General features: G+C 42.0%; 1 protein-coding gene across 1 annotated transcript in view; it reads right to left on the bottom strand.

Annotated features, from left to right (window-relative positions):
* SRPK3 (SRSF protein kinase 3) overlaps positions 1 to 25,369 on the bottom strand; it is a 187,258-nt gene that overhangs the window by 39,429 nt on the left and 122,460 nt on the right. Inside the window, exon 13 of the mRNA XM_089660786.1 lies at positions 1,507 to 1,599. Within this exon, the coding sequence (XP_089516912.1) occupies positions 1,507 to 1,599 (93 nt within the window). The remainder of the gene's footprint in view (positions 1 to 1,506; positions 1,600 to 25,369) is intronic.

Raw genomic sequence — 25,369 nt, 5'->3', positions numbered from 1 at the left:
GGAGTGAGACAAAAAGAGGTTAGGAACAGAATATTGGAACAGGAAGAAAGAGGTTTAAAATAGAGGGTGACCAAATGGGGTAGAGCCTGGGAGGGGGGAGAGGTTGGAGGGAGAGGATGGGTATATGTAAAAATTCATTATGGAACTTGTATTTTAATGAGTGGAAAACGATTGTATTTGTATTTATGATATAAAATTAAAAACGAAAAAAAAAAACCCAAAAAAATCTTTGGCCATACTTCTCTTTTAATCTCCCGGCCTAATTTAAACATAAAATATGATGCTGAAACCCAAAAGGCAAATAGTTACCAACAACTAAATTGTGTGGCAAAGTGCATCTACATTGTCAACACTAAAAACTTATTATTTGGGTTTTTATAAGTGCTCAATTCCCCATAATGAGAAAAAAAAAATCAAACCGCTAAATAGCCTGCCCTAGTAACTGCAGACCTGTGAACCAAACTGAAGAAATTTCACAACGAGATTTGTCTGAAAATCTAACAAGTCATTTTCTTGCCAACCAGGAAATACATGTACAATATGCAGCAGTAAGAAAAGTGTGCTTTAAAGTTTAGCTGATGCGCATATGTGTCCACAGCAGCCTGAGGTTGTGTGCGCACTCACTATACTGTCCCCGACAGTTCTCATTCCAGCTCCTGATCATGTGACCACTGTGAGAGTCAATCACAGCTGTCACATGATTCAGAAGCCACGCAGAGCAACTTTAAGGGGTTAAAGTCGATCCCCACACAAAATGCAAAAGACACATATAAAACCAATATAAAAAGGACTATTTTACTTGCCAAAAAGATTAGTATTTTTGTCCATTTATTTTTTTTTTTTTAATGAAAACAGCTCTGTGAAACAGCACAGTCCTGAATGGCAGGGAAGGGGACCTGACAATTCTCTTCTGTATTTTCACTTTCACTTACAGGTCACCTCCTCAACTTGTGACTGAACAGAGAAAGGAGAAGCTGCAAACTGATGAGCATATCTGTCTGTCATGCTGCCCTTTCCTTCTTTTACCTTGCTCCTTGCACTACCACACAGCTTTTTAAGTGCTGCTTTTCCTTCCCCTTCTCTGAGCTTTGCTGTACAAGGACTGCAAGAAAATGATACCAAGGTAAATTAGAATACTTAAGACTTGCATTAAAAACAAAACATTTAGTGATGTATTCGTGATTAAAAGGAGAACCCAGCAAGACAGCTGCCCTTTTTGATTACTGCACAGATGCAGTACTGATTTCGTTGTCGGTCATCCCTAAAAAAAGCAGTCCTGCTCCATATAGCTATTGCTAAGCAGCCAAAAACCAAGGCTGAGCTGCAAGCACCCCTCTGTGAGATGCTAGAGGAGTGTTTGTAGCTTAGTCTTGGTTCCTGTCTGCTTACACCCACTGCTGGAAAACTTTGGAAACTGGTGTTTGTCACGGATGTCTAGTGATGACTAGTATGTAAAGCAATACATTTTAGATTTGGAAAAATACCTAGCATGCTCCACAGACTTACCTCTACGTGTAAAATACTCTCGGGAGTAACGGCCTGATAGTGCAAAGTACGGAGGGATATCTCCAAGAAGCTCAATGATGTGTGCAATGTGATCTGGAATAAACAAGGTTTCTGCAGTTACATATCTTATTTAGTACACAAGTTGATATGTTTATATCCAAGTTAGAGGCAGTAAAAAAAAAAGTAATATATCTCATGAACTATATTGTAATTTCTGGAAATTATGTCATCACATATCTAAAGAATGCATACTAGACCTGTTAAAAAGTATATGTTACACCAACATTTCATATTCCTGATATGTGTCTGTTGTGTAGTGTACTTGTATGAAAAAGTTATCCTAATATCTTTGTGTGAAATTCCCGGTGATCCTGCCAGTTCCCCTGCTTTCCAATTTCAAACTGACCATGGAAGCACATCCTTCACAGCATAGTCAGTTTTCTTCTTTGCATTCTACTTGGGAGCAGTCTGCCTGTACTCCAATAGCCAGACTTGTGCTGACACGTCCCCCTGCACAGCTAATCACTGGGAAGATCAGTGTACTGCTGTTTCATTGCCTCCTGCTCACACACACCCCTGCAGTCTGTTAAGTCCTTATGCAGCTAAGAACTGAGGTCATGTGATCACTCATCAAAACCAATAAAAAAGGTATATATTATTTCAACACATTCACCATGTTCCTGCCCAGGCCAATTTTCAAATAAATAATCTTTCTTCATAAACGTGGGCTAAAATGTACTCTTCTACATTTAGTCTGAGTGAAAGTTACAGAGTCCACAAACTATGATAGATATATATATGTATATATATATATATACATATATATATATATATATATATATTGTGGGGTTAGCTCAGGTGGGGGATCTCCTTCCCTGGGACAAAGGTAGACCACACAGCAGGCTTTCGTCAAAATCTGACTGGTTGTCAGTTTTATTTAAAAGGTTTGCAGAAAATATCAAAATAAACAAAACATCAAAATAAACCCTTTCCATCCAGGCACTAACTAAACAGAAGACGTTTCCTCTCTCAGAGGTGAAGGGCTTCTCCCTGTCACCAAAATAAAACAAAAGCAAACCTTTTCTTGTAGGTATAGTACACACAGCTCTCTCAGAATACCTCTCTGAGTCCCAGGCCACGAGCAACTCCTTGCTCCAGCCCTGCCCTTTTGTATCACCTGTTGGTGGTCATCAGTGGAGCCCAAACTCTGGTCCGGAACCACCTCTGCCATTGTGGCCCCAAAAACCCGGAGTGGACTCCACCTTACACCTCACAGTATGATCTCATGCGAGGTGACACATATCGTCCATCCATCACTCTGCCGTTCATACTGTCACAATATATATATATATATCTCAAACTGGGTTGGAGGCATTCACAGGTCTTGCAGAGGAGGAAGAACAAAAGCAGCGGTGTTTTTACTGTCAGCGTTTCGATGAAGCTCAGTCCATCTTTCCCAAGGCATTACGACATGGAAGTGAACAGACTAATAAACCCAATGTCCCACCCACCAACACTCCCTAGTGATGACCTGACACAGTGCAATTGTTAAAAGACACATTCAAGGAAAAGGTCCAAAAAAGATCACAAAGGGGAATAAAACACAATAATTAATCAATAAAGCAAAATAAGCTAAATCCTAGCTGAAATCCAAAATAGCTCCTACACAAAGATGACAAATTGCAGAAAAAGTAGAACAAACAAAGCAGGTAATGAAGACTCACAAGATGGCCATCCTAGCACATGGCAAACACCAGGCAGGCTTGGGCCATCCACAATTAGTACCATGAAAAAATAATAAAACAAGTGAAATGCTAGGACAACAAAGCAATAAATGAAAATTTACAAAATGGCCACAAAAATACTACCCAATACCAAACCCCCCACATGTGCCAAAGGTAAACAATTATAGGAGTGTGAATAGAATCCCACAGAAGACCATAAATCCACAGAAAACACAGACAATGCACAAAGACAGGAATACATACACATGTATGTACTATAAATCCACTAACAGATAGAAGAAACCAGAGGACTCAGCTATATACCTAGTTTCAGAGGAGGAATGATGGTGGGAACCCCAAGACTAACACCAATAGGAAAAAAACATACCATCAAAAACAGAAGGAGTGAGTATGGAAACCAGGTGAGGTTTCTATTAAAGAAAAACGTTTGGACACCCAGAACACCACACAGAGGAATCAGTCTAGTATAGCACCAAAAAAGCAAAAAAAATGGCATAACATAGCAATTAGCACATATTTGTCAAATCCATGTCAAAGAGATCAGGGTCAGAACGCCTAAGTATGAAGAAGGTCATCAGCTGGATATCCATCCAGTGAGGGAGCATATATAGCATTAACTGTTCTGCCCATCATTTCTCCATCAATCAGGTTGTCTAAAGCACCAACAGGTAGTCAGCCAGAAGTTTCAAAGGATCATAAAAAGCCCTTTTGGGGCCAAAGTTTGTAATTCATGGATCCATCAACTTTCCCTTTGTAGCAGCAGGTAGGGGTGGGACTTGGTCAATCAGCGTGCACTTTAAAGTTGGTATAAAATGATTCTGTTCCAAAAATGGCATGCTACCAGTTGGTTAGAATTCTGGGAAGCAATTGCCTGGTGGATGGCAGATTTGAGGTTGTTAAACCTATCCCTAAAGGAGGTTATGGTCTTGCCTAAATAGTACAGACTGCAGGGACAGCGAAGCAAGTATATTACATATTCTGATGTACAAGAAAGTCTGTGTTTAATATGCAGGTTTTCCAAAATGTGGGTTTAGAAAGAATTGACTGGTCACCACATGGCGATATATGGTACAATATGGACAGTGATAACAGTCAGGTTTCCCAGGACTGAGCCAGGTGGATGTTTTAGCAATGGGTGGTAACTGTTTGAGGTTGTGGACAGGTGTCTTTTATACAGATAACAAGTTCAAACAGGTGCCATTGATACAGGTAATGAGTGCAGGACACAAGAGCCTCTTAAAGAAGAAGGTACAGGTCTGTGAGAGCCAGAAATCTTGCTTGTTTGTAGGTGACCAGATACTTATTTTCCACCATAATTTGCAAATAAACTCTTTCCAAATCAGCCAATGTGATTGTCTGGATTTTTTTCTCATTTTGTCTCTCATAGTTGAGGTCTACCTACAGTGGGGCAAAAAAGTATTTAGTCAGCCACCAATTGTGCAAGTTCTTCCACTTAAAAAGATGAGAGAGGCCTGTAATTGGCATCATAGGTAGACCTCAACTATGAGAGACAAAATTAGAAAAAAAAATCCAGACAGACAATCACATTGGCTGATTTGGAAAGAATTTATTTGCAAATTATGGTGGAAAATAAGTATGGGGGGTATTGATTTATAGTAAGTACATCATACATTACTGTCTTTGTGCACTTTTGGTGTTTTTCATGGATCTATGTCATTTTGTGCCATTTAGGTGCTATACTAGACTGATTCTTCTGTGTGGTGTTTTGGGTGTCCAGACCCTTTTTCTTTCATGGAAATATCACTAGGTTTCAATATTTACGCCTTCTTTTGTTGTTTTTCACCTAGTGGTGCTAGTCTTGGGGTTCTCGCCAAGTCGAGGGGGACAGATACGTCGAGGGGGACAGATCCTCATAGGAGACAGATTTTCATGCTACACCGGTCTTCAGGGCGGACTGTGAGAGGAGCCTAGCTCCGCGGGCCAGATTAAAAGGTCCGCCAGGCCGTAGTTTGCCCATTGCTGGTCTAGCATCTACAAACTATGGTATAGATAATGGAATTTACACAGCTTTTACTTTCTGACTGCCCATCACATTTCTTGAGGTGCTAAAATATCAGGATAGTACAAACACCCCCAAATGACCGCTTTTCGGAAAGTAGACACCCTAAGCTATCTGCTGAGAGGCATATTGAGTCCATGGAGGATTTATCTTTTTCCCACAAGTTTCTGGAAAATTACAAAAACTTTTTTTTTTACACACAGTTGTCATTTAAATGATACATTTCTCGCACAAGCCATGGGTATATGTGGAGTTACACCCCAAAATACACTCTGCTACTTCTAACGAGTATGGGGATACCACAAGTGTGAGACCTTTTGGGAGCCTAGCCACATACAGGAGCCTGAAATCCGATGACAACTTTGAAAGCCTGGAGGTGCATAAATAAAGGGTTTTATTTCCTCATTTCACTTCCTCACTACCTATCACAGTTTCGAAGGCCCTGAAATGCCAGGATAGCGCCAAACCCCCACCCCCCAAATGACCCCTTTTTGGAAAGTAGACACCCCAAGAAATTTAAAAAGAGGCATGGTGAGTATTTTTCAAAAAATAAATTCTTCTATTGATTCAACATGCCTCTCAGCAAATAGTTTGGGGTGTCTACTTTCCAAAAAGGGGTCGTTTTGGGGGGTGGGGGCATTTTATGCCCAGCATTAGAAGTTTATGCCACACATCACTCACTCTTCAAACCACCTGAAGACCAAGCTTTTTCAGACACTTTTTGTTCACATGAAAAAAATCTGTATTTCTTGCTAGGAAATTAATTGAAACCCCCAAACATTATATATATTTTTAAAGCAAACACCCTAGTGAATAAAATGGTGGGTGCTGCAATTTTTTATGTCACATAGTACTCGCACAGTGATTTTTGAAATGCAATTTTTTTTTAAATACACTTTTTTTACTTTTAATGCACAAAAACACAATATATTGGTAAATTATTTGGTAAAATATAAAGGATGATGGTATGCCGAGTAAGTAGATACTAAACATGACATGCTTAAAACTGCGCATGCCCTGTGCAATGGCAACAAACTGCATATGTTTTTAATATCCACAGGCAACATTTTAAAAGCCTTTACAAGCTACCATTTTAAATTTACAGAGGAGGTCTAGTGTTAGAATTACTGCCCTTGATCTAATGTTCTCGGCGATACCTCACATGCATGGTGCATCCGCTGTTTACATACCAGCACAGGGCGCACGCGAGGGGGAGGGTGATTTTTTTTTTTTTTTAAGTTATTTTGATTTTTTTAATTATTTTTAAACTGTCCCTTTCATTTTTTTTTATTACTTTTAATGCTATCACAGGGAATGCAAATATCCCCTATAACTTCAATGGGCATTGTCATATACAGTGGGGCAAAAAAGTATTTAGTCAGCCACCAATTGTGCAAGTTCCCCCACTTAAAAAGATGAGAGAGGCCTGTAATTGGCATCATAGGTAGACCTCAACTATGAGAGACAAAATGAGAAAAAAAATCTAGACAATCACATTGGCTGATTTGGAAAGAATTTATTTGCAAATTATGGAAAATAAGTATCTGGTCACCTACAAACAAGCAAGATTTCTGGCTCTCACAGACCTGTACCTTCTTCTTTAAGAGGCTCCTCTGTCCTGCACTCATTACCTGTATCAATGGCACCTGTTTGAACTTGTTATCAGTATAAAAGACACCTGTCCACAACCTCAAACAGTCGCACTCCAAACTCCACTATGGTGAAGACAAAAGAGCTGTCGAAGGACACCAGAAACAAAATTGTAGACCTGCACCAGGCTGGGAAGACTGAATCTGCAATAGGCAAGCAGCTTGGTGTGAACAAATAAACTGTGGGGCATGAAAACCAGGGGAGCGCAAATCACATATATATATTGTGACAGGAGGTCAGGAAGAACAAGGGGATGTGTTCAGGATGGAAGATATATTTGTCCCAGGTTTATGCTCTGCACAGACTGTTTCTCCTGTTGTGCTGTGTAGTGAGCCTGTGTGGCTCACTGATGTAATCAGCTCAGGTGTAGTGAGTTAAGGGCTCTGGGCTCTATAAAACTCCCAGGCTGCATAGGGAGAATGCTCCAACCTGGAGCCAGTTGGCTGTGCAGGACAGACTGGGGAGCAACCAAACCATCCTGTAGTGAGAAATAATCTGTGTGATTTTGGACTGTGTGAACACCCTGTGTCTGTGCAGCAGTAGGCTGTATTCAGACAGCTAGCTAGGAAACCTGTGTTTGTAGTTAGTAGCTCAGAGTGGCAAGGTTTTATTTTCTGTTTGTATTTTTCTGCTGTTTTGACCATATGCACCCTGTGTTCATCAGACTTTGTAAATAAAGCACAACTTTTCACCAAGTACCTGCTGTCGTGCTGAGCCTCTTTCACGGTGTTCTGACCCATCCAGGGGGTGAAGCTCAACCTGCTTCTGGGCTAATCCCTCACATATGGTGGAGGATGCGGGCAGGTGAAGTAAGGCCAGCATGGAAGAGATACTGAGACAGCTTGCTTTGGCAAATGTAAATCAGCAGCAAGCAAATGCAAATCAGCAGAAAACAAATGCAAGTTTGCAACAGAGCCTTGCAGCCCAGCAGCAAGCCCTGGAACAGGTGGAGGCCCACCATAGGGAATTGTTGGAACAGCAGGAACAGATACACCAACAGCAAATTGTGGCCATCATGAAACAGCTTCAGTAGAGGCAGCAGACAGAGGCTGGGAGTGATTCTACTACCATACCATCTTTCTGTGTAAGTCACCTGTTGCCAAAGATGACTGCAGATGAGGACCCTGAGATGTTTCTAACCACTTTTGAGAGGACAGCTGAAAAAGAAAGTTGGCCTAAAGAGCAGTGGGCTGGACTAGTGGCCCCCCTACGATCTGGTGAGTCCCAAAAGGCTTATTTTGACCTTGAGCCTGAGGAAGCCAAGAACTACGACCGTTTAAAAATGGAAATTTTGGCGCGGCTGGGCGTAACCCTGGCTGTCTGGGCTCATCTGGTACACAACTGGAGTTATCGACTGGGAAAACCACCCCGATCCCTAATGTATGACCTTATTCATTTAACCAGAAAATGGTTGCAGCCGGATACACTGTCTGGACCAAAGATTGTTGAAAGGGTGGTTATGGACAAGTTTCTCAGGTCTCTTCCTAGTACCTTGCAGAAATGGGTGTGTCATGGAGATCCGGAAACAGCAGACAAGCTTGTGGACCTTGTGGAGAGGTATCTAGCAACTGAAAATCTAACATCTTCCCTCAAGGACTCACGGACTTTCTACCCCAAGACCAGACCATCCCCGGCTATGGGTAAGATTGCACCAAGGGATGGGGGTGGAGAGAATGGAAAAGGGGGAACGAAAGGTACTTTTGGGACTGGTCCCAATATCTGGCACGAGCGGCCTGGAAGGCCAAACCCGCCAGAGGTGAGCAGAAGGATAATCTGTTACCGCTGCTGGGAAGAGGGACGTGTAGCAGCAGATTGTCCAAGTACGGATGAACCAATGCACTGTGACTTTCTTACAGAGAGACGGCACTCCCTATTTGCAACTATTACTTGCACTACTGTAAAGGGAAATGAGAAGCCTTTATGCAAAATGTGTATTAATGGTAGAAATGTTGTGGTGTTGTTGGATTCAGGTAGCTTGGTTACCTTAGTCAAAACTGAACTGGTAAGGGGAAAAACCTTGCACCCTAGAAAACTGGCAGTCATTTGCATTCATGGGGACACTCAAGAGTATCCTGTGGCAACAGTATGCTTTGAGACCTCCCTGGGTAACCTGTGCCTTCAGGTGGGTCTGGTTCCCCAACTACGGTATGACGCCATTATGGGAAGGGATTTCACAAAATTCTAGGAGCTCTAGAATGGCCCAGATTTTCCATTAACCAGTCCTTCAGAGCCTGAAGGTTCTCATAGGGAATCCTCTGTGGGGGAGGATTCACCTGAATTTCCTTTGTCAGTATTAGCAGGGGAAACAGGGCCTAGGGAGGAGCCTACAACCTCAGAAGTGGAACAGCTACCCCTAGTGTTTGACTTAGAAGTACACAGGGAAAATTTTGCCACTGAACAACTGAAGGACCCCATATTACTAAGGGCCCGAGAGAATGTAGTAAAAATAGAGGGGGAATTAGTGAATCCCAACGAGAGGATTGCCCTCCCGTACTTTATCATAGAAGGAGACCTATTATACCGGGTTTCACAGAGGGCGGAGGAAACCATAGAGCAACTGGTGGTACCTAAATTTTACCACAAATTGGTCTTAGAGCTGGCCCATGGGCACATTCTAGGGGGACATTTAGGAGCTGAAAAAAACCAAGACAGAATCGTACAGAGGTTCTATTGGCCTGGGGTCAATAAGGAAGTGGAAATGTACTAGTCTTCCTGTCCAGTGTGTCAGATTTCAGCCCCAATGCCACATGTTCGCAGTCCTTTGGTTCCTCTGCCCATCATTGAGGTCCCTTTTGAAAAGATTTTGTTGGCCCCTTGCTAAAGTCTGCTAGAGGGCACCAACACATCTTGGTGATAATGGACTATGCCACCCATTACCCAGAGGCAATTCCTCTCTGAAACACCTCTGCCAACACCATTGCCAAAGAGTTATTTCAGGTCTTCAGCCGTGTGTCAGGGAGCGAGGAGCCAGACACACAAGGAGGTGCAATTAAAAGGTAGGTTTATTATACAAAAACAAGACAGAGTCTATGCAAGTCCAACAGCAACAGTGGATGACTTGGTAGAACAGTAGCCAGGAAGGATGGTCGCCAGAGCCGAGGTCAGAAGCCAGGAAGGATGGTCGCCAGAACCGGGGTCAGAAGCCAGGAAGGATGGTCGCCAGAGCCGGGGTCAGAAGCCAAGCAGGAGTCTTGCCAAAGCCGAGTCGGTATCCAGGAGAGCAATGAGAAACTAAACAGGAGCTTGCTGCTGTGCAACAGACAGGACACGAATGCAATGGACAGCTACAAACAGCAGACTTATATGTGATAAGCCGCCACCTCCTGGGGGAGGAGCCGCAGAGGGCTGAAAGCATAAAGGATCCCACAATGCTTTGCAGACACCTAAGATGGATGCCAGCACATGGAGCAGCACAAGCCCTGAGGAAAGGTAGGACCTTGACACCGTGTAGGCCTTCCCAAGGAGGTACTAACCGATCAGGGCACTCCGTTTATGTCTAGGGTAACCAAAGAACTTTGTAAACTTCTGAAGGTGACACAACTCTGTATTTCAGTGTATCACCCTCAGACAGATGGGTTTGTAGAAAGGTTTAACAAAACGTTAAAACAGATGCTGAAGAAGGTGGTTGATAAAGACGGGAAAAATTGGGATTGTCTACTACCGTATTTAATGTTTGCGATCCGAGAGGTTCCTCAATCGTCCACAGGGTTCTCTCCCTTTGAGCTGTTGTATGGGAGACACCCACGGGGGCTATTCGACATTGCGAGGGAAACATGGGAGAGTGAGAGTTACCCTCATAGAAGTGTAATTGAACATGTGGCCCAAATGCAAGACAGAATTACACAAGTAATGCGTATTGTGAAGGAACATATGGCTCAAGCCCAGTTGGCTCAACAAAGAATTTACAACCGTGGACCTCGGATCCATTCTTTTTCACCTGGTGATAGGGTGTTGGTGTTGGTCCCCACGGTTGAAAGTAAATTCCTGGCCAAATGGCAGGGCCCATATGAAGTGTTAGAAAAAATGGGGGACGTGAATTATAAAATTAGCCAACCAGGAAGGCGAAAACCCGAGCAGGTGTACCATGTGAATTTGCTAAAACCCTGGAAGAATAGGGAATCCTTGGTCGCTGAAACTTCCCCAATTCCTGCTCCGCCTACCTTGGAAGTCCCAGAGGTCGAGGTAGCGGAAACTCTATAAAAAATGCAGCAACAGGAAGCTAGAGAGTTTGTGCTCCGCAACAAAGAAAAATTCTCAGCATTCCCTGGGTGGGTGTTCGGGATTGAGCATGACATTCTTACCTCCCCAGGGGAAAGGGTCAAGTTAAAACCCTATCGTATTCCGGAAGCTCGGTGAGAGGCAATTCGCCAAGAAATAAAAAATATGCTTGAACTGGGGGTTATAGAGGAGTCAAACCGTGACTGGTCCAGTCCTATTGTGCTAGTGCCCAAACCAGATGGAAGTTAGCGGTTTTGTAATGACGTTCGCCAACTGAATAAAGTCACTAAGTGTGACACCTATCCCATGCCCCGTATAGATGAGCTGATTGATCGTCTAGGGACAGCCCGGTATATGACAACACTGGACCTGACCAAAAGGTATTGGTAGATTCCTCTTTCGGAATCAGCCAAGGAAAAGACTGCCTTTGTAACTCTAGAGGGTTCTTTCCAGTATCGGAGGATGCCGTTTGGGTTGCAGAATGCTCCTGCCACATTTCGATGGGTGATGGATAAGACCCTCCGGCCCCATAGACCCTATGCTGCAGCATACTTAGATGATGTGGTCATCCATAGTGAAGATTGGGACTCACATTTACCAAAAGTCCAGGCAGTATAAGACTCGATCTGGAAAAGCAGGGTTTACAGCCAATCCAAACCATTGGGCTAGAGAAAGCCAAGTATCTGGGATATACCATTGGGAGAGGTCTGATAAAGCACCTGGTCAACAAAGTTGAAGCTATACAAAGCTGGCCACGCCCCACCAACAAGAAGCAGTTACAAGCGTTTTTGGGAATTACCGGCGGTTTATTCTTCATTTTGCTTCACAGGCTGCTCCCCTAACCAACTTGACAAAAGGGAAGGAGTCTGTCATGGTCAAATGGACCCCTGAAGCACAAGCAGCTTTTGAAGCCTTATGTAGACAGCCAGTGTTGTACTCCCCGGATTTTTCAAGGGATTTTGTGGTCCAGACCAATGCTTCAGATGTTGGGTTAGGAGCTGTGTTGTCGCAGGTTTTCAAGGAGAAGAACACCCCGTCATTTACCTCAACTGGAGATTAAAACCCCATGAAGAAAATTATGCCACTATTGGGAAAGAATGCTTAGCAATTAAGTGGGCTCTAGATTCTCTCCACTACTATCTCTTGGGTAGACAATTTGAACAAGTAACAGATCATGCTCCCTTGAAGTGGATGGCACAGAACAAAGAGACCAATAGGAGAGTGAATAGGTGGTTCCTGGCCCTTGAAGAATTCTGTTTCATCATAAACCACCGCCCCGGTGCTAGAATGGGGAATGCAGATGCCCTGTCCTGAGTGCACGCATGCTTAGCAACCTGTGTTCCAACCCCAAGGTTGAAACAAGAGGGGGGGTATGTGACAGGAGGTCAGGAAGAACTATGGGATGTGTTCAGGATGGGAGATATATTTGTCCCAGATTTATGCTCTACACAGACGGTTTCTCCTGTTGTGCTGTGTAGTGAGCCTGTGTGGCTCACTGATGTTGTAATCAGCTCAGGTGTAGCGAGTTAAGGGCTCTATAAAACTCCCAGGCTGCATAGGGAGAATGCTCCAACCTGGAACCAGTTGGCTGTGCAGGACAGACTGGGGAGCAACCAAACCATCCTGTGGTGAGAAATAATCTGTGTGATCTTGGACTGTGTGAACACCCTGTGTCTGTGCAGTGTTAGGCTATATTCAGACAGCTAGCTAGGAAACCTGTGTTTGTAGTTAGTAGCCCAGTGTGGCAAGGTTTTATTTTCTGTTTGTATTTTTTTGCTGTTTTGACCATATGCACCATGTGTTCACCAGACTTTGTAAATAAAGCACAACTTTTCACCAAGTACCTGCTGTTGTGCTGAGCCTCTTTCACGGTGTTCTGACCCATCCAGGGGGTCAAGCACAACCCGCTACTAGGCTAAACCCTCACAATATATATATATATATATATATATATAAAAATATGTGTGCGTGATTTTGCACACCCGTGCCGGCCTGTAGCAGTATTTTTGCTATAGAGCGGTCAGGAAGCGGTTACAGAAGAGGTTTGTGTTGCGGTGCTGCATTACTTTAACTGACAATTGTGCGGTCATGCAATGCTGCACCAAAATGAAACTTATGTCCTTTTTTCCCCATGAATTGAGCTTTCTTTTGGTGGTATTTGATTGCCTGTGCGTTTTTTATTTTTTGCACTATAAAGTAAAAAAACAATAATTTGTACTTTTGAACATATCCAGTAAAATGGACTGGCCAAGCATGTCTACAGACCTAAACCCTATTGAGCATCTGTGGGGAATCCTCAAATGGAAGGTGGAGGAGCACAAGGTCTCTAACATCCACCATCTCTGTGCTGTTGTGAAGGAGAAGTGGAAGAGGACTCCAGTGGCAACCTGTGAAGCTCTGGTGAACTCTCTGCCCAAGAGGGTTAAGGCGGTGCTGGAAAATAATGGTAGCCAGGGGCGGACTGACCATTTGGAAACTCGGGCACTGCCTGGGGTCAATAGGAGGCCCCATGAGATGCCCCTGGTACCTTTTTCATAGGCTTTTTTTAGTTTGGGCAAGGACACAGGGGCCCCATGATCCCCTATTGCCCGGGGGCCCCATGAGTTGTCAGTCTGCCCCTGATGGTAGTCACACAAAATATTGACACTTTGGGCCCAATTTGGACATTTTCACTTAGGGGTGTACTCACTTTTGTTGCCAGTGGTTTAGACATTAATGGCTGTGTGTTGAGTTATTTGAGCGGACAGCAAATTTACACGGTTATACAAGCTGTACACTCACAACTTTACATTGTAGCAAACTGTCATTTATTCAGTGTTGTCACATGAAAAGATATCATAAAATATTTACAAAAATGTGAGGGGTGAACTTCTGTGAGATTGTGTGTGTGTGTGTGTATGTGTATATATATATATATATATATATATATCACAATTGTGCTCAAAAGTTTACATACCCTGGCAGAAATTGTGAATTTTTGCATTGATATTGAAAATATAACTGACCATGCCAAAACATGCTCTTTTATTGAAGGATGATGATCATATGAAGCCATTTATTATCAAATAGTTGTTTGGCTCCTTTTTAAATCATAATGATAACAGAAATCACCCAAATGGCCATGATCAAAAGTTTACATACCTTGGAATGTTTGGCCTTGGTACAGACACACAAGGTGACACATACGGGTTAAAATGCCAATTAGAGGTTAATGTTTTACATCTGTGGCTTTTTAAATTGCAATTAGTGTCAGTGTATAAATAGTCAATGAGTTTGTTAGCTCTTACGTGGAAGCATTGACTAGGCTAGATACTGAGCCATGGGGATCAGAAAAGAGCTGTTAAAAGTCCTGCGTGACAAGGTAATGGAACTTTATAAAGATGGAAAAGGACATATAAAGATGTCCAAAGCCTTGAATATACCAATCAGTACTGTTAAATCACCTATTAAGAAGTGGAAAGTTCAGGGATCTCTTGATACCAAGCGAAGGTCAGGTAGACCATGAAAGACTGCAGCCATAACTGACAGTCCAGGACCTGATGGGTATACAGTGAGATATTATAAAAAATATGAAGAGATTCTATTACCTAAGTTGAGAATATTTATGAATGCTCTGGGAGGAGAGATGGAGATGAGGAGGGAATCCCTGCAAGCTCATGTGGTTCTCATACAAAATGAAGGTAAAGATAATACTCACTGCTCAAGCTATAGACCAATTTCCTTATTAAATATAGATACTAAACTATATGCAATAGTATTGGCAAGTAGATTGAAGGACTTATTTTTTGATTCATATAGATCAAGAGGGATTTGTCCCAGGGAGAGAGGGCAGAGACAATGGTTTAAGATCTTTGCTGCTTATACAAAAAAGTAGAAAAGAAAGAACTCTGACGTTGGCACTTGCGATTGACGCTGAAAAAGCATTTGATAGAGTAAATTGGGGATATATGTTAGACACCTTAGAAGTAATAGGCATGGGACCTAGAATGAGAGAATGGATTAGAAAATTATATAGCCAACCCTCGGCAGCAATAATGGTAAATGGGGAATTATCCGAGTGCATTGGGATGCAGAATGGAACAAGACAGGGATGCCCTTTGTCCCCATTGTTATATGTACTGTCTTTGGAATCTCTTTTGGCTACCATCAGGAATAATGTAGATATAAAAGGAATTTGGGTAGGAGAAACTGAGCATAAGGTGGCAGCTTATGCAGATGACATGTTGTTCTATGTAGGAAATCCAAGGATAACATTACCAAACTTAATGAAATCTTTAAGAGAATATGGAGAGATATCAAAATTAAAAATTAACCCAACTAAAACAGAGCTCTTAAATATAAACCTTACAAATAGAGAAAAAAAATGTTACAGGAGGAATTGCCTTTTATTTGGAGAGAAAGAGATCTAAAATATTTGGGTATAAAACTTACTGTATCTTTAAAGAATTTATATAGATTAATTTAATATATAATTTATATCCCACTATTAAACGAGATTAAGGATGAAATAAAGAAATTAGGAAGAGGATTTCAGTTATGGATTGGTCGGATAAACTTGACAAAAAATGGTAATCGTTCCCAAAATTCTATATAAATTTCAAATGATACCAATTAAGCTCCCAGAGGCATATTTTACAATAATTAAAAAATATATAACATCATTTATATGGAGAAATAAGAAGCCCAGAACAAGCTATGAAATCTTAAGTAGAGATAAAGGAAAAGGTGGACTGGGGGTACCAGATATGAAGAGATACTATAATTCAGTAATATTGGCAAGAATTTTTCATTGGACACATAATGCACAGGGGAAAAGTTGGGTAAACATAGAAAATACATTAAGTCACACAAATTTAAGTAGAATCATTCGGTTACCTCCTCAATTTAGAGGATTAAAAGATAGCACAAGTTTGTTTACACGTAATGTTTTGAGAGTTTGGGACACTTTACACAAACAAAGGGGGTGGGAATTTAATTCATTGTTAATGCCCCTAGGATCTACAGAGTTTTTTTTCCCTCCATGTAAAGAGCGTATTACAGGGAATTGGATAAAGAAGAAAGATGTTCAAATAAAAGATATAATGGTGGGAGAAGAGTTGTGTCCACTTAGTGAACTGGAAAGTAGGAGGGATATATTTGCGAGAATGGATGAATGGCGGTATGGTCAACTAAAACATTTTGTAGTTAGTCTCCCACTGCCATTAAGAAAAAGAGAAGATTGGAACCCCTTTGAGCTCTTACTAGATATGAGGAGATGGGAAGCACAGGATCACTAAAATATATAAAATTCTCACAGGTTTAATCACGGCTACAAGTCCATTATTTATAGAGAAGTGGGAAAGGGATTTAGAAATAATAATTGATGAGGGAAAACAAAATAAAATATATAGTTTAATTCACGGGAATGTAAATATGAAGGAAATGGAAATGAATTATAAGTGTTTAGTAAGATGGTATATTACACCAAATGCTTCAGGAGGGCCTGATCCTGTGGGGGAAGGGATATGTTGAGCACTACCAATTTCTGGGGGTTAATCTGGAGGCCAGAGATAGAGCCGAACCCCTCAAGAAACCGGAGGAGAGTAGGGGAAGAGTTCAAGGGAGAGGTGAGAAATAGTAGGACATAGTCAGTGAAGAGGTATGATTTGTGGTGGGAACCACCTATCTCGAGTCCACGGACATCTGGGTTAGCTCTGATCAGAAGGGCTAGAGGTTCTATGGCTATGGTGAAGAGTAGGGGAGATAGAGGGCAGCCTTGTCGGGTTCCGTGGGATATTGGGAACTTTGGCTGATCTATGTCCCAAGTACCGGATTCTAGCCGAGGGTTCGCGATATAGGGAAAAGATCCAAGATAGAAAGTGGGGGCTGAAGCCCCATCGGTGCAGTATATGGTCAAGGTATGGCCAAGAGACTGTATCAAAAGCTTTTCTGATGTCTAAGGACAGGAAGCAGGTGGGGATGTTGCGGGTTCGGGCTATGTGAGCGAGGAGAGCTGCGCGTCTGATGTTGTCTCCAGCTTGTGGGGTGGGGATAAAACCTACTTGGTCATTATGAATTAGGGATCCTTTGCAAGAACTAAGACAGGTGGAGAACATTTTTGCCAAAAGTTTAATGTCTATGTTGAGGAGAGAGATTGGCCTGTAGTTTGACCATTGTGTGTCATCTGAATTTGGTTTCAGGATCATGAAAATGTTGGCCGTTACAGTTTCAAAGCTGAAGAGTTTCAGTATTCATTCTTGTTTTTATTTTTGATCATTTATATTTATTTTTCTCTTGATTTTCTGATGTTATTTTGATATAATTTAGAGATTTATTTATATTGTCATGATTTTTATGATAGATATGGTGAAAGTGTTTTTCCCATTTTCCTGAGTCTTAATGTTGCTTTAGATGTTATACTGTATTTTATAAGTACTAAGCATGTTCACAGTTACCCATTACTGAATGAATCTGCAGAGATTGAGCGGTATTGTGTCACCAGAATGCCATTTTGATTGGACATAGCGAGCCCGCAATGCAGATTGAGTGGGGGATATAGTGAGTGAATAGACATATGACATCCATTCCGCTCCATGAGGACGTCGAATGACGAAACGCGTAGGGCGGGGCTTAATGGATGTGACGTCAGGATGTTCCTCGAGACTGTCGGCTGGGCTACTGCAGTGAGCGAGGCTCGTCCTTGTTTGCAGAGGCTGTCATTGCTGGTGTCGGCTCAGACACCTTTCTTGTGAGTTTACATCGGTATATAATAACGCTTATGTTTTTAAAAAACATATTGCACCATTATATTTCTTCTTGATTCCCCGAGCATTGCCTTTATTTATGGAGAGAGCAAGGATGACCATTTGATATCAGAGTTTTCTTCATCCGTGACCCGAGAGGATTGCGTTAAAGGCATTTGTTAAAATAGGAGAGAAAAGAGGGGCAAATTCTTTATAGTAGGTTAAGGAGAAGCCATCCGGACCTGGGCGCTTGCGTACTTTCAGATTTTTGATAGCATTTACAGTTTCAGTTGGGGTAATTCGTTTTTTTAGGGCTGTTAGTTGATGGTCAAAGCTTCGGCAGAAAGATGGGGGTCAGGAGGGATTCTGCGTGGGATGGGTCGAAAGGTGCAGGGGGGGAAGTAGAGTTTCGAGAGATGCTTGTGGAAGACTTGTAGAATGCGTTCGGGGTTACTAGTAAAGTTTCCCGTGGAAATGCGTAATCTGATGGGTTTGGTATTTGATCAAGTCTATGGAGTGAGAGGGCCAGAAACGTGTCAGGTTTGTTCGCTTTTGTATAATATTTGTGTCGAGATCTACGAAGTGACAGTTCTGCCTGGTCCATGAGGAGGAGATCTAGAGCTATTTGAGATTGCTCCAAGGTTTTCCGGTTTGTGGAGGAAGGTACCATCTGAAAAGCCAGATGTGATTGGTTATAAGCCTGTTCAAGGTGGATGCGTTGTTGTCTTTTCTTTGTTTAAGAAAGAGGCTTTACTGATGCAGAACCCACGTAAAACCGGTTTGTGTGCTTCCCAAAGAAGGAGGGGAGAGATGTTAGGGGTATTGTATTAAGATAGGTAGTCTTAATGACCCAGGAGGGATCAGAGGGAGAAGGTGCTAGTGAGGCAATGGATATTAGTACAGTGCTGTGGTCTGACCAGGGTATGGGGATGATTTCAGAAGCCATGAGCATGGGGGAGGAGCTAACAGTCGTGAAGATGTGGTCTATTCTCGAGAATGTCTTGTGTGGGTGGGAATGGAAGGTATATTGACGTTTTGTCGGGTTAAGTTCTCTCCAGGTGTCAAGCAGAGAGTGACGTTGTAAAAGAGTCTGGAAATTTTGTTTGGAGGCTGGCAGGAGGGGAGGCTGGGGGGATTTATCAAGAAAGGGATACAGAGTGCAATTAGAGTCCCCACAAATGAACAGGGTACCGCGTTTGTGTTGGTCAATGACCAACATATGGGAGAGGAATGGTTGCGGACTTTGGTTTGGTGCATAATAGGCCACAATGGTACATTCTGCGTCTAGTAGTAGCCCAGTTAGTAAGAGATAGCGCCCTTCAGCGTCTTTTATCTCGTTGTGTAGTGTAAAGGGGGTTGTGCGGTGGAAGGCAATAAGTACGCCTCTACGTTTCGTGGCAGCACAATCTATTTCTGAACCTCTCCAAATCATCACAATATCGTCAATGTAATGCCTATAAATTACCATTTCTGGCCATTTGTCAAAGATACGTTCCTCTTCCCATTTGTCTAAAACTACATTTTTGTATTAACAGATATTCATATCTGTTTATTATATATGTTTCCTTGGGTTTTTGATTTGAGTTGCTGAGAGTATATCTCTCTATGCACCTCAAGCTATTCTAATTCTGTGCGTGCGTGCGTGCGTGCGTGCGTGTTTTATAGGTTACTTTCTCTTTAAAATATCAGAATATCATTCAATATAGGATACTATTCCTTTAAATATTAGAATATTAAAATATCATCTATGTATGTGTTTGACTAGAATGACACATTGCAATATGGATATAATGGTCTTTTTGAAGGGTTTCTAATCTTTAAATGGATATATAATAAATAGTTGGCGGGGGGGTGATTTTTTTAAAATGGGAGAGTTTTTGATTTATATTTTTTATTTTCAGTATTCATTCTTGTTTTTATTTTTGATTGTTCATTTATATTTATTTTTCTCTTGATTTTCTGATGTTATTTTGATATAATTTAGAGATTTATTTATATTGTCATGATTTTTATGATAGATATGGTGAAAGTGTTTTTCCCATTTTCCTGAGTCTTAATGTTGCTTTAGATGTTATACTGTATTTTATAAGTACTAAGCATGTTCACAGTTACCCATTACTGAATGAATCTGCAGAGATTGAGCGGTATTGTCACCAGAATGCCATTTTGATTGGACATAGCGAGCCCGCAATGCAGATTGAGTGGGGGATATAGTGAGTGAATAGACATATGACATCCATTCTGCTCCGTGAGGACGTCGAATGACGAAACGCGTAGGGCGGGGCTTAAAGGATGTGACGTCAGGACGTTCCTCGAGACTGCCGGCTGGGCTACTGCAGTGAGCGAGGCTCGTCCTTGTTTGCAGAGGCTGTCAGCTCAGACACCTTTCTTGTGAGTTTACATCGGTATATAATAACGCTTATGTTTTTAAAAAACATATTGCACCATTATATTTCTTCTTGATTCCCCGAGCATTGCCTTTATTTATGGAGAGAGCGAGGATGACCATTTGATATCAGAGTTTTCTTCATCCGTGTTGATTGCCTGATTGCAGTGTATTGCTCCCAAACCTTGGAAACCTCTACAGATCATCGCTCCCAGAGCAATAGCGATTATGCTGATCTATAATTTAATCAACATATAGCTCTGGTGAGTTTATTTAATTTATTCGGTGGTGGATTTTCCTCATGGTGTTACTTGCTTACACAAGATTTTAGCAATTGTCACTTTGTGGTGGTTGGACTTTATACAAGAGTTGTGGACATTATTATTTTTGCACTCATTATTTTGTACATTTTTTTTTAAACCATTTGATGCTTTATTTATCATTAGCGCATTCCTTTAATTATTTAGTGTTTGTACCTGATTTGGGTTTAGGTTTGCAGCTGAGTTTGATATTTTGGCGCTTTTTTTATCATTACTATAAATGAATAGTTAACTGGTGGGGAAAAAAAAGGAATTTCCCAAAAAAACACAGGCCACAAGGGCTAGTTCAAGGATACAAAATATCTTCAGCTGGGTGAAGAACGGTAGGCGGTGGAGGCTGATGGTGCTTGGTTGGCGAGTTGTCCTGGAGGGTCGGAGCAGGTGAAGAGAAGCAACCTCTTTTATGGGCATTGAGTTGGCCCGTGGTAGGATGCGGAGGATGTGGTTTTTGCGGGGAGCAAGACGCTCATCATCGACGGGAACCATCGGATGGGGTCGTTGATGACTGAAATTGGATATTTCGCAGCGTGTCCAATAGATCCTCGGGGGTCTTGCAGTGTAGTCTTGAGCTTGTAAGTGGAAGCGTACTGCGAATGGAAAGCTCCATTTGTACGGTATGCCGTGTTGTTGGAGGGTTTGCAGGTGGGGTTTCATAGCTCTGCATTTAGCTATGGTTGAAGGGCATAAATCCTGGAACAGCTGATATGGGTGACCCTGAAATATTTGGGGTCCTGTGTTGCGGGTTGCCTGTAAGAGCTGTTCTTTGGTGCGGAAGAAGTGGAGCTTGGCAATGATATGGTGGGCCGTCATAGCGTCGTGGTGCCAGCGCTCTATGGACTCTATCCATTTCTAGGTATTCTATTGGAATGCCGGTGGCAAGTTCTTGAAATAGAACTGTGACGGTAGATTGGTGTCAGGAATGGACTTGCCAATAGTGGTGGGACTCGCCTGCCTTGTGGGTTGCAGTACCAGGACTGGCCAGCGGGTGCTTTCAACAACCAGAGGCTCACTCCGGCAATTAGCCACCACCTGGGGCTGATTGCAGGTGAGGTATTTAAGGGATGGCCAGACCTGCAGTCAGTGCCTTGTTGTACTGTTTGCTTGGCCCTGGTTTCCTGATCCTGTTACTTCTGTCCTGACTCTGCTTGAACTCTGCCTGTACTGACCTCGGCTAGTCCTGACCACTCTCCCGCCTGCTCCTGGTACTCCGTTTGCCCATTTGCTACAGACCCGGCCTGTCTGACTACTCTTGTATTGTATGTTTGTTATCTGTTGGAGGTTTGGTTCAGTTTGTTTGCACTGTGTTTATGTTTAGTTTTGCACTGCGTTTGTATTGTTAGTCTTAATAAATTATATTATTTACTATATCTGAAGCCTGTGTTTCCCTGTGTCAGTCCACACACTTCTGGTCATACCCGCATCCCTGACAATTGGACATCTATAATCATTTCCAGGAGGCCACGAATCCGCACATTTGAGCAGCGAGCTCAATTTTCAAAGTCCTCAAGGCTTGACTGTAAGGTCACATTCTCATCGCGCAAGAGGTCAAGGTCATTTGATTGTGTCTGACAAGAAGTGTCAAGCTCATCAACCCGTTGTTCCAAGTCAGCGGTGCGTTGCCCGATTTCACAAATTTCCTTAGACAGCTTGTCAGTGATGCGGTCAGAAGTTTGTTTCAGGGCCTTATGGAGCATTTTATCAAAACGCATGCGAAGGTCAGGTGATGAGAGGTCAGAGGTGGGAGCTTGTATAGGGGTCCCCAGTTCTGTGTCTGACTCACCATCTGATGTACAGGAGGGACTGGGATGAGCTGGATGCAGGGCTGCATAAGATTGTCCCTGTTTACTGCCCTGTGTATCTGCGGCGGCCATCTTGGTTGAGGCTCGGGCCAGGGCCTCTTTTATCGTTTTTTGCGGTGGCGGAGCTTGGTGTCGGGACGCTCCCCTGACCATGCTGGCCGGGTGCAGGGGAGTTGCCATGGCATGCAAAAAGAGGGGGGTTGTGAAAAGAGATTCACAAAGAAAGCGGCTACATTATGAACAGAATGTGATACTCAGAAAAATTTCCAAAAATTATGCTTTATTACACATACAAATTTGACATATGGGCAGTCGCCCTGGTTTACCATCACCTCAGTATGAGACAATACACACAGACCTAAAACCATATAAAATGACACCAAGACCGGTCTGAATGCATGTGCAACAAGGACAATGACTACAAGAGTCTAAAGTCCCTGTAGCACTGGCGCATAGGTGAACACTTCCCAAAGGAGGTGTATGCCAAAATTTATACCATAGGTATACCATAAAACGTGTTATAAATGTGTAGATAATGCTACTACCAGAATGGTTATATCCCAAACAGGGAGTTTCAAAAAATTATACTATGGATATAGGTATCACATGTATGCAAAACAGCAAGCACAGTATGCGTCAAAAAGAAGGCATGCCTCTAGGCCTATATGAGACAAAACATAAATGTCATATAAATTATGCAGTACATTCCTATGCCGGCACAAGTGGTTGGGGCCCATTCATCTGTGATATTACCAGCTGTTTCCTAGGGCTCTTGAATAAGAATATGCCCCATTTTTTACCAGGATGGAAGGATAGATGCATAAAGCAGCGCACTGCTTGAAATGGTTTCTTCACCACTACATGTGGACTACACACCACTTTCTGTAAGGAAAACAAGACACATCCCAATAGATCTTCTGCCTGTTGAAATACATGTGGTATATCTTGTTTCCTATATAAAGCACCATGATGTCCCCATCCTGTAGTGAAACAAACAATATGTGGAAAGTCACTGAAAGAGCTTTCACTCTATATAGGATATATAGGTCATATAGGTCACATAGGACCATATATCTAGTGTCCTGCAACAGTCCACTCACCACCTGTGCAATGGATAATAGGAGAGGAAAGGATGTCCTTCATAGGTACTGCCATACAAGGCCAGGGAGGCCAAGGAACCACCGCTGACATCCGCCGATATACCGCGGATTCCAGCCTCTTCTCGGCGCCTGTGCTGCCTAGGCTTGCCTCATGGCATGTGAAAATGGCTTCCTCCTTGTAGGTCAGCGTGCGTTCCACCTAATGCGCATGACCGGAAGTGACGTATGACGTCAACGCGTTTCGCCGATGGGCGTATCTCACTCAGCTTCGTCAGGACCAATGAGATAACTGCATTTCAATTTCCTATTTATAGTGGGTTAAGACCCACCCATTTATGCAAAAACTGGCTTGCAGCTATTCCCAATGGAGAAAAAAAGGGGGGCTAAATACTTAGCACAGCTGCTGGTCATTATTGAATACAATTAAAAAGCAGGCGACTAGAAATATCAGAGAAAGGAAAGGCTTAACAATTTTAACAATACATATATAAATCGAAAGACCATAAATAAAATATAATGATCAGTTGAAACATTACCACATTCTCACCAGAAGATGGCAATATTAGTGAAAGAGTTACCAGGCCTATTCATTAAATCAAGTTCCTAAGAGTACAATACAAATTACCACAAAGCCACCACAAGATGGCAATATTGACTAAAGGATCTCATTGTGAATTATTTTATCAAAAATACCCAGATTTCAAATACCCCTTTTATGGTATAGTTATTATTGGAGAAAATATACTCAAACTTATATCATGAGATCATCAATATTGTTCCCAAATGCGAAGAAAGGTTAACCTTAATTATTTAGCATATAATCCAACTATTAATGAAGACAGGAAAATGCCATAAGTTAGTCAACATATGGAAATATAAGGGTACATAACTATGTAGATCTATTTATCCAAAAATACTTGGAGATCACATTCCACATTTAACCCCTTTGGGTATAATGTATCAAGCTTATATATCCAATATTTCTCCTTTTTAAGCAATTCTCTCTCAAAATCACCTCTCCTTTGTGGAAAGTGCAATGCATAGAAACCTTTCACTTTTGTACCATCCAGTTTACCTCCATGATATTTAGCATAATGTTGTGCAAGATTGCTTTCAGGATCATTTGATCTAATATCTCTAAGATGTTCACCTATTCGTACTTTAAGTTGTCTTTTGGTCTTACCTATATACATCTTTTTACAGGGACAGGTTAAGATATATAACACTCTCACTGTAGAGCAATTTATGAGACTTTGAATTTTATAGTGAGTGTTGTTTCCTGAGTCAAAAAAAGAATCCGTACGATCCACATATTTACAGATTTGACATTTTCCACATTTAAACATCCCCTTAGTACGTGATTTTAACCATGTTGTTTGTTTTAACGGTTGATAATCAGAATGGATAAGAAGAAGATCACCAAGATTTGGTGCTCTTCTTGCTACCATTTGAGGACGTTCACCTACAATCTTATTCAGTTTGGGACATTGAGTTAAAATCTTCCAATGTTTTTCTAATATTAATTTTACATCTTGCCATTGGGCTCCAAATTGGGTTATCATTCTGACAGGTTGATCACTTAATTTGGCCTTCTCATCCTTTTTAGGAGATAATAGATCCTTACGGTCAGTTTGATATGCCCGTCTCCGAGCCTTTCTAATTTGAGAGTGAGAGTATCCCCTTTCCCTAAATCTTCTATAGAGGTCCTGAGCCTCCATCCTAAAGTCATTGATGTTTGAACAATTTCTCCGACATCTCAAAAACTGTCCCACTGGAATCCGTGAAATCAGTGAACGTGGGTGGTAGCTCCTAGCCTCTAATAGGGTATTGGCAGCAGTTGGTTTCCTATATGTCTTTGTGAGGAGTCTTCCGTTCTCAAGTCTAATTTCCAAGTCCAGAAAGG

This window comes from Staurois parvus, unplaced genomic scaffold (genome assembly GCF_062004578.1).
Source record: "Staurois parvus isolate SC_StPar_1 unplaced genomic scaffold, SC_StPar_1.0 ptg001272l, whole genome shotgun sequence".
Taxonomy (NCBI): Eukaryota; Metazoa; Chordata; class Amphibia; order Anura; family Ranidae; genus Staurois; species Staurois parvus.
This window is presented reverse-complemented; position numbering and strand designations above follow the sequence as displayed.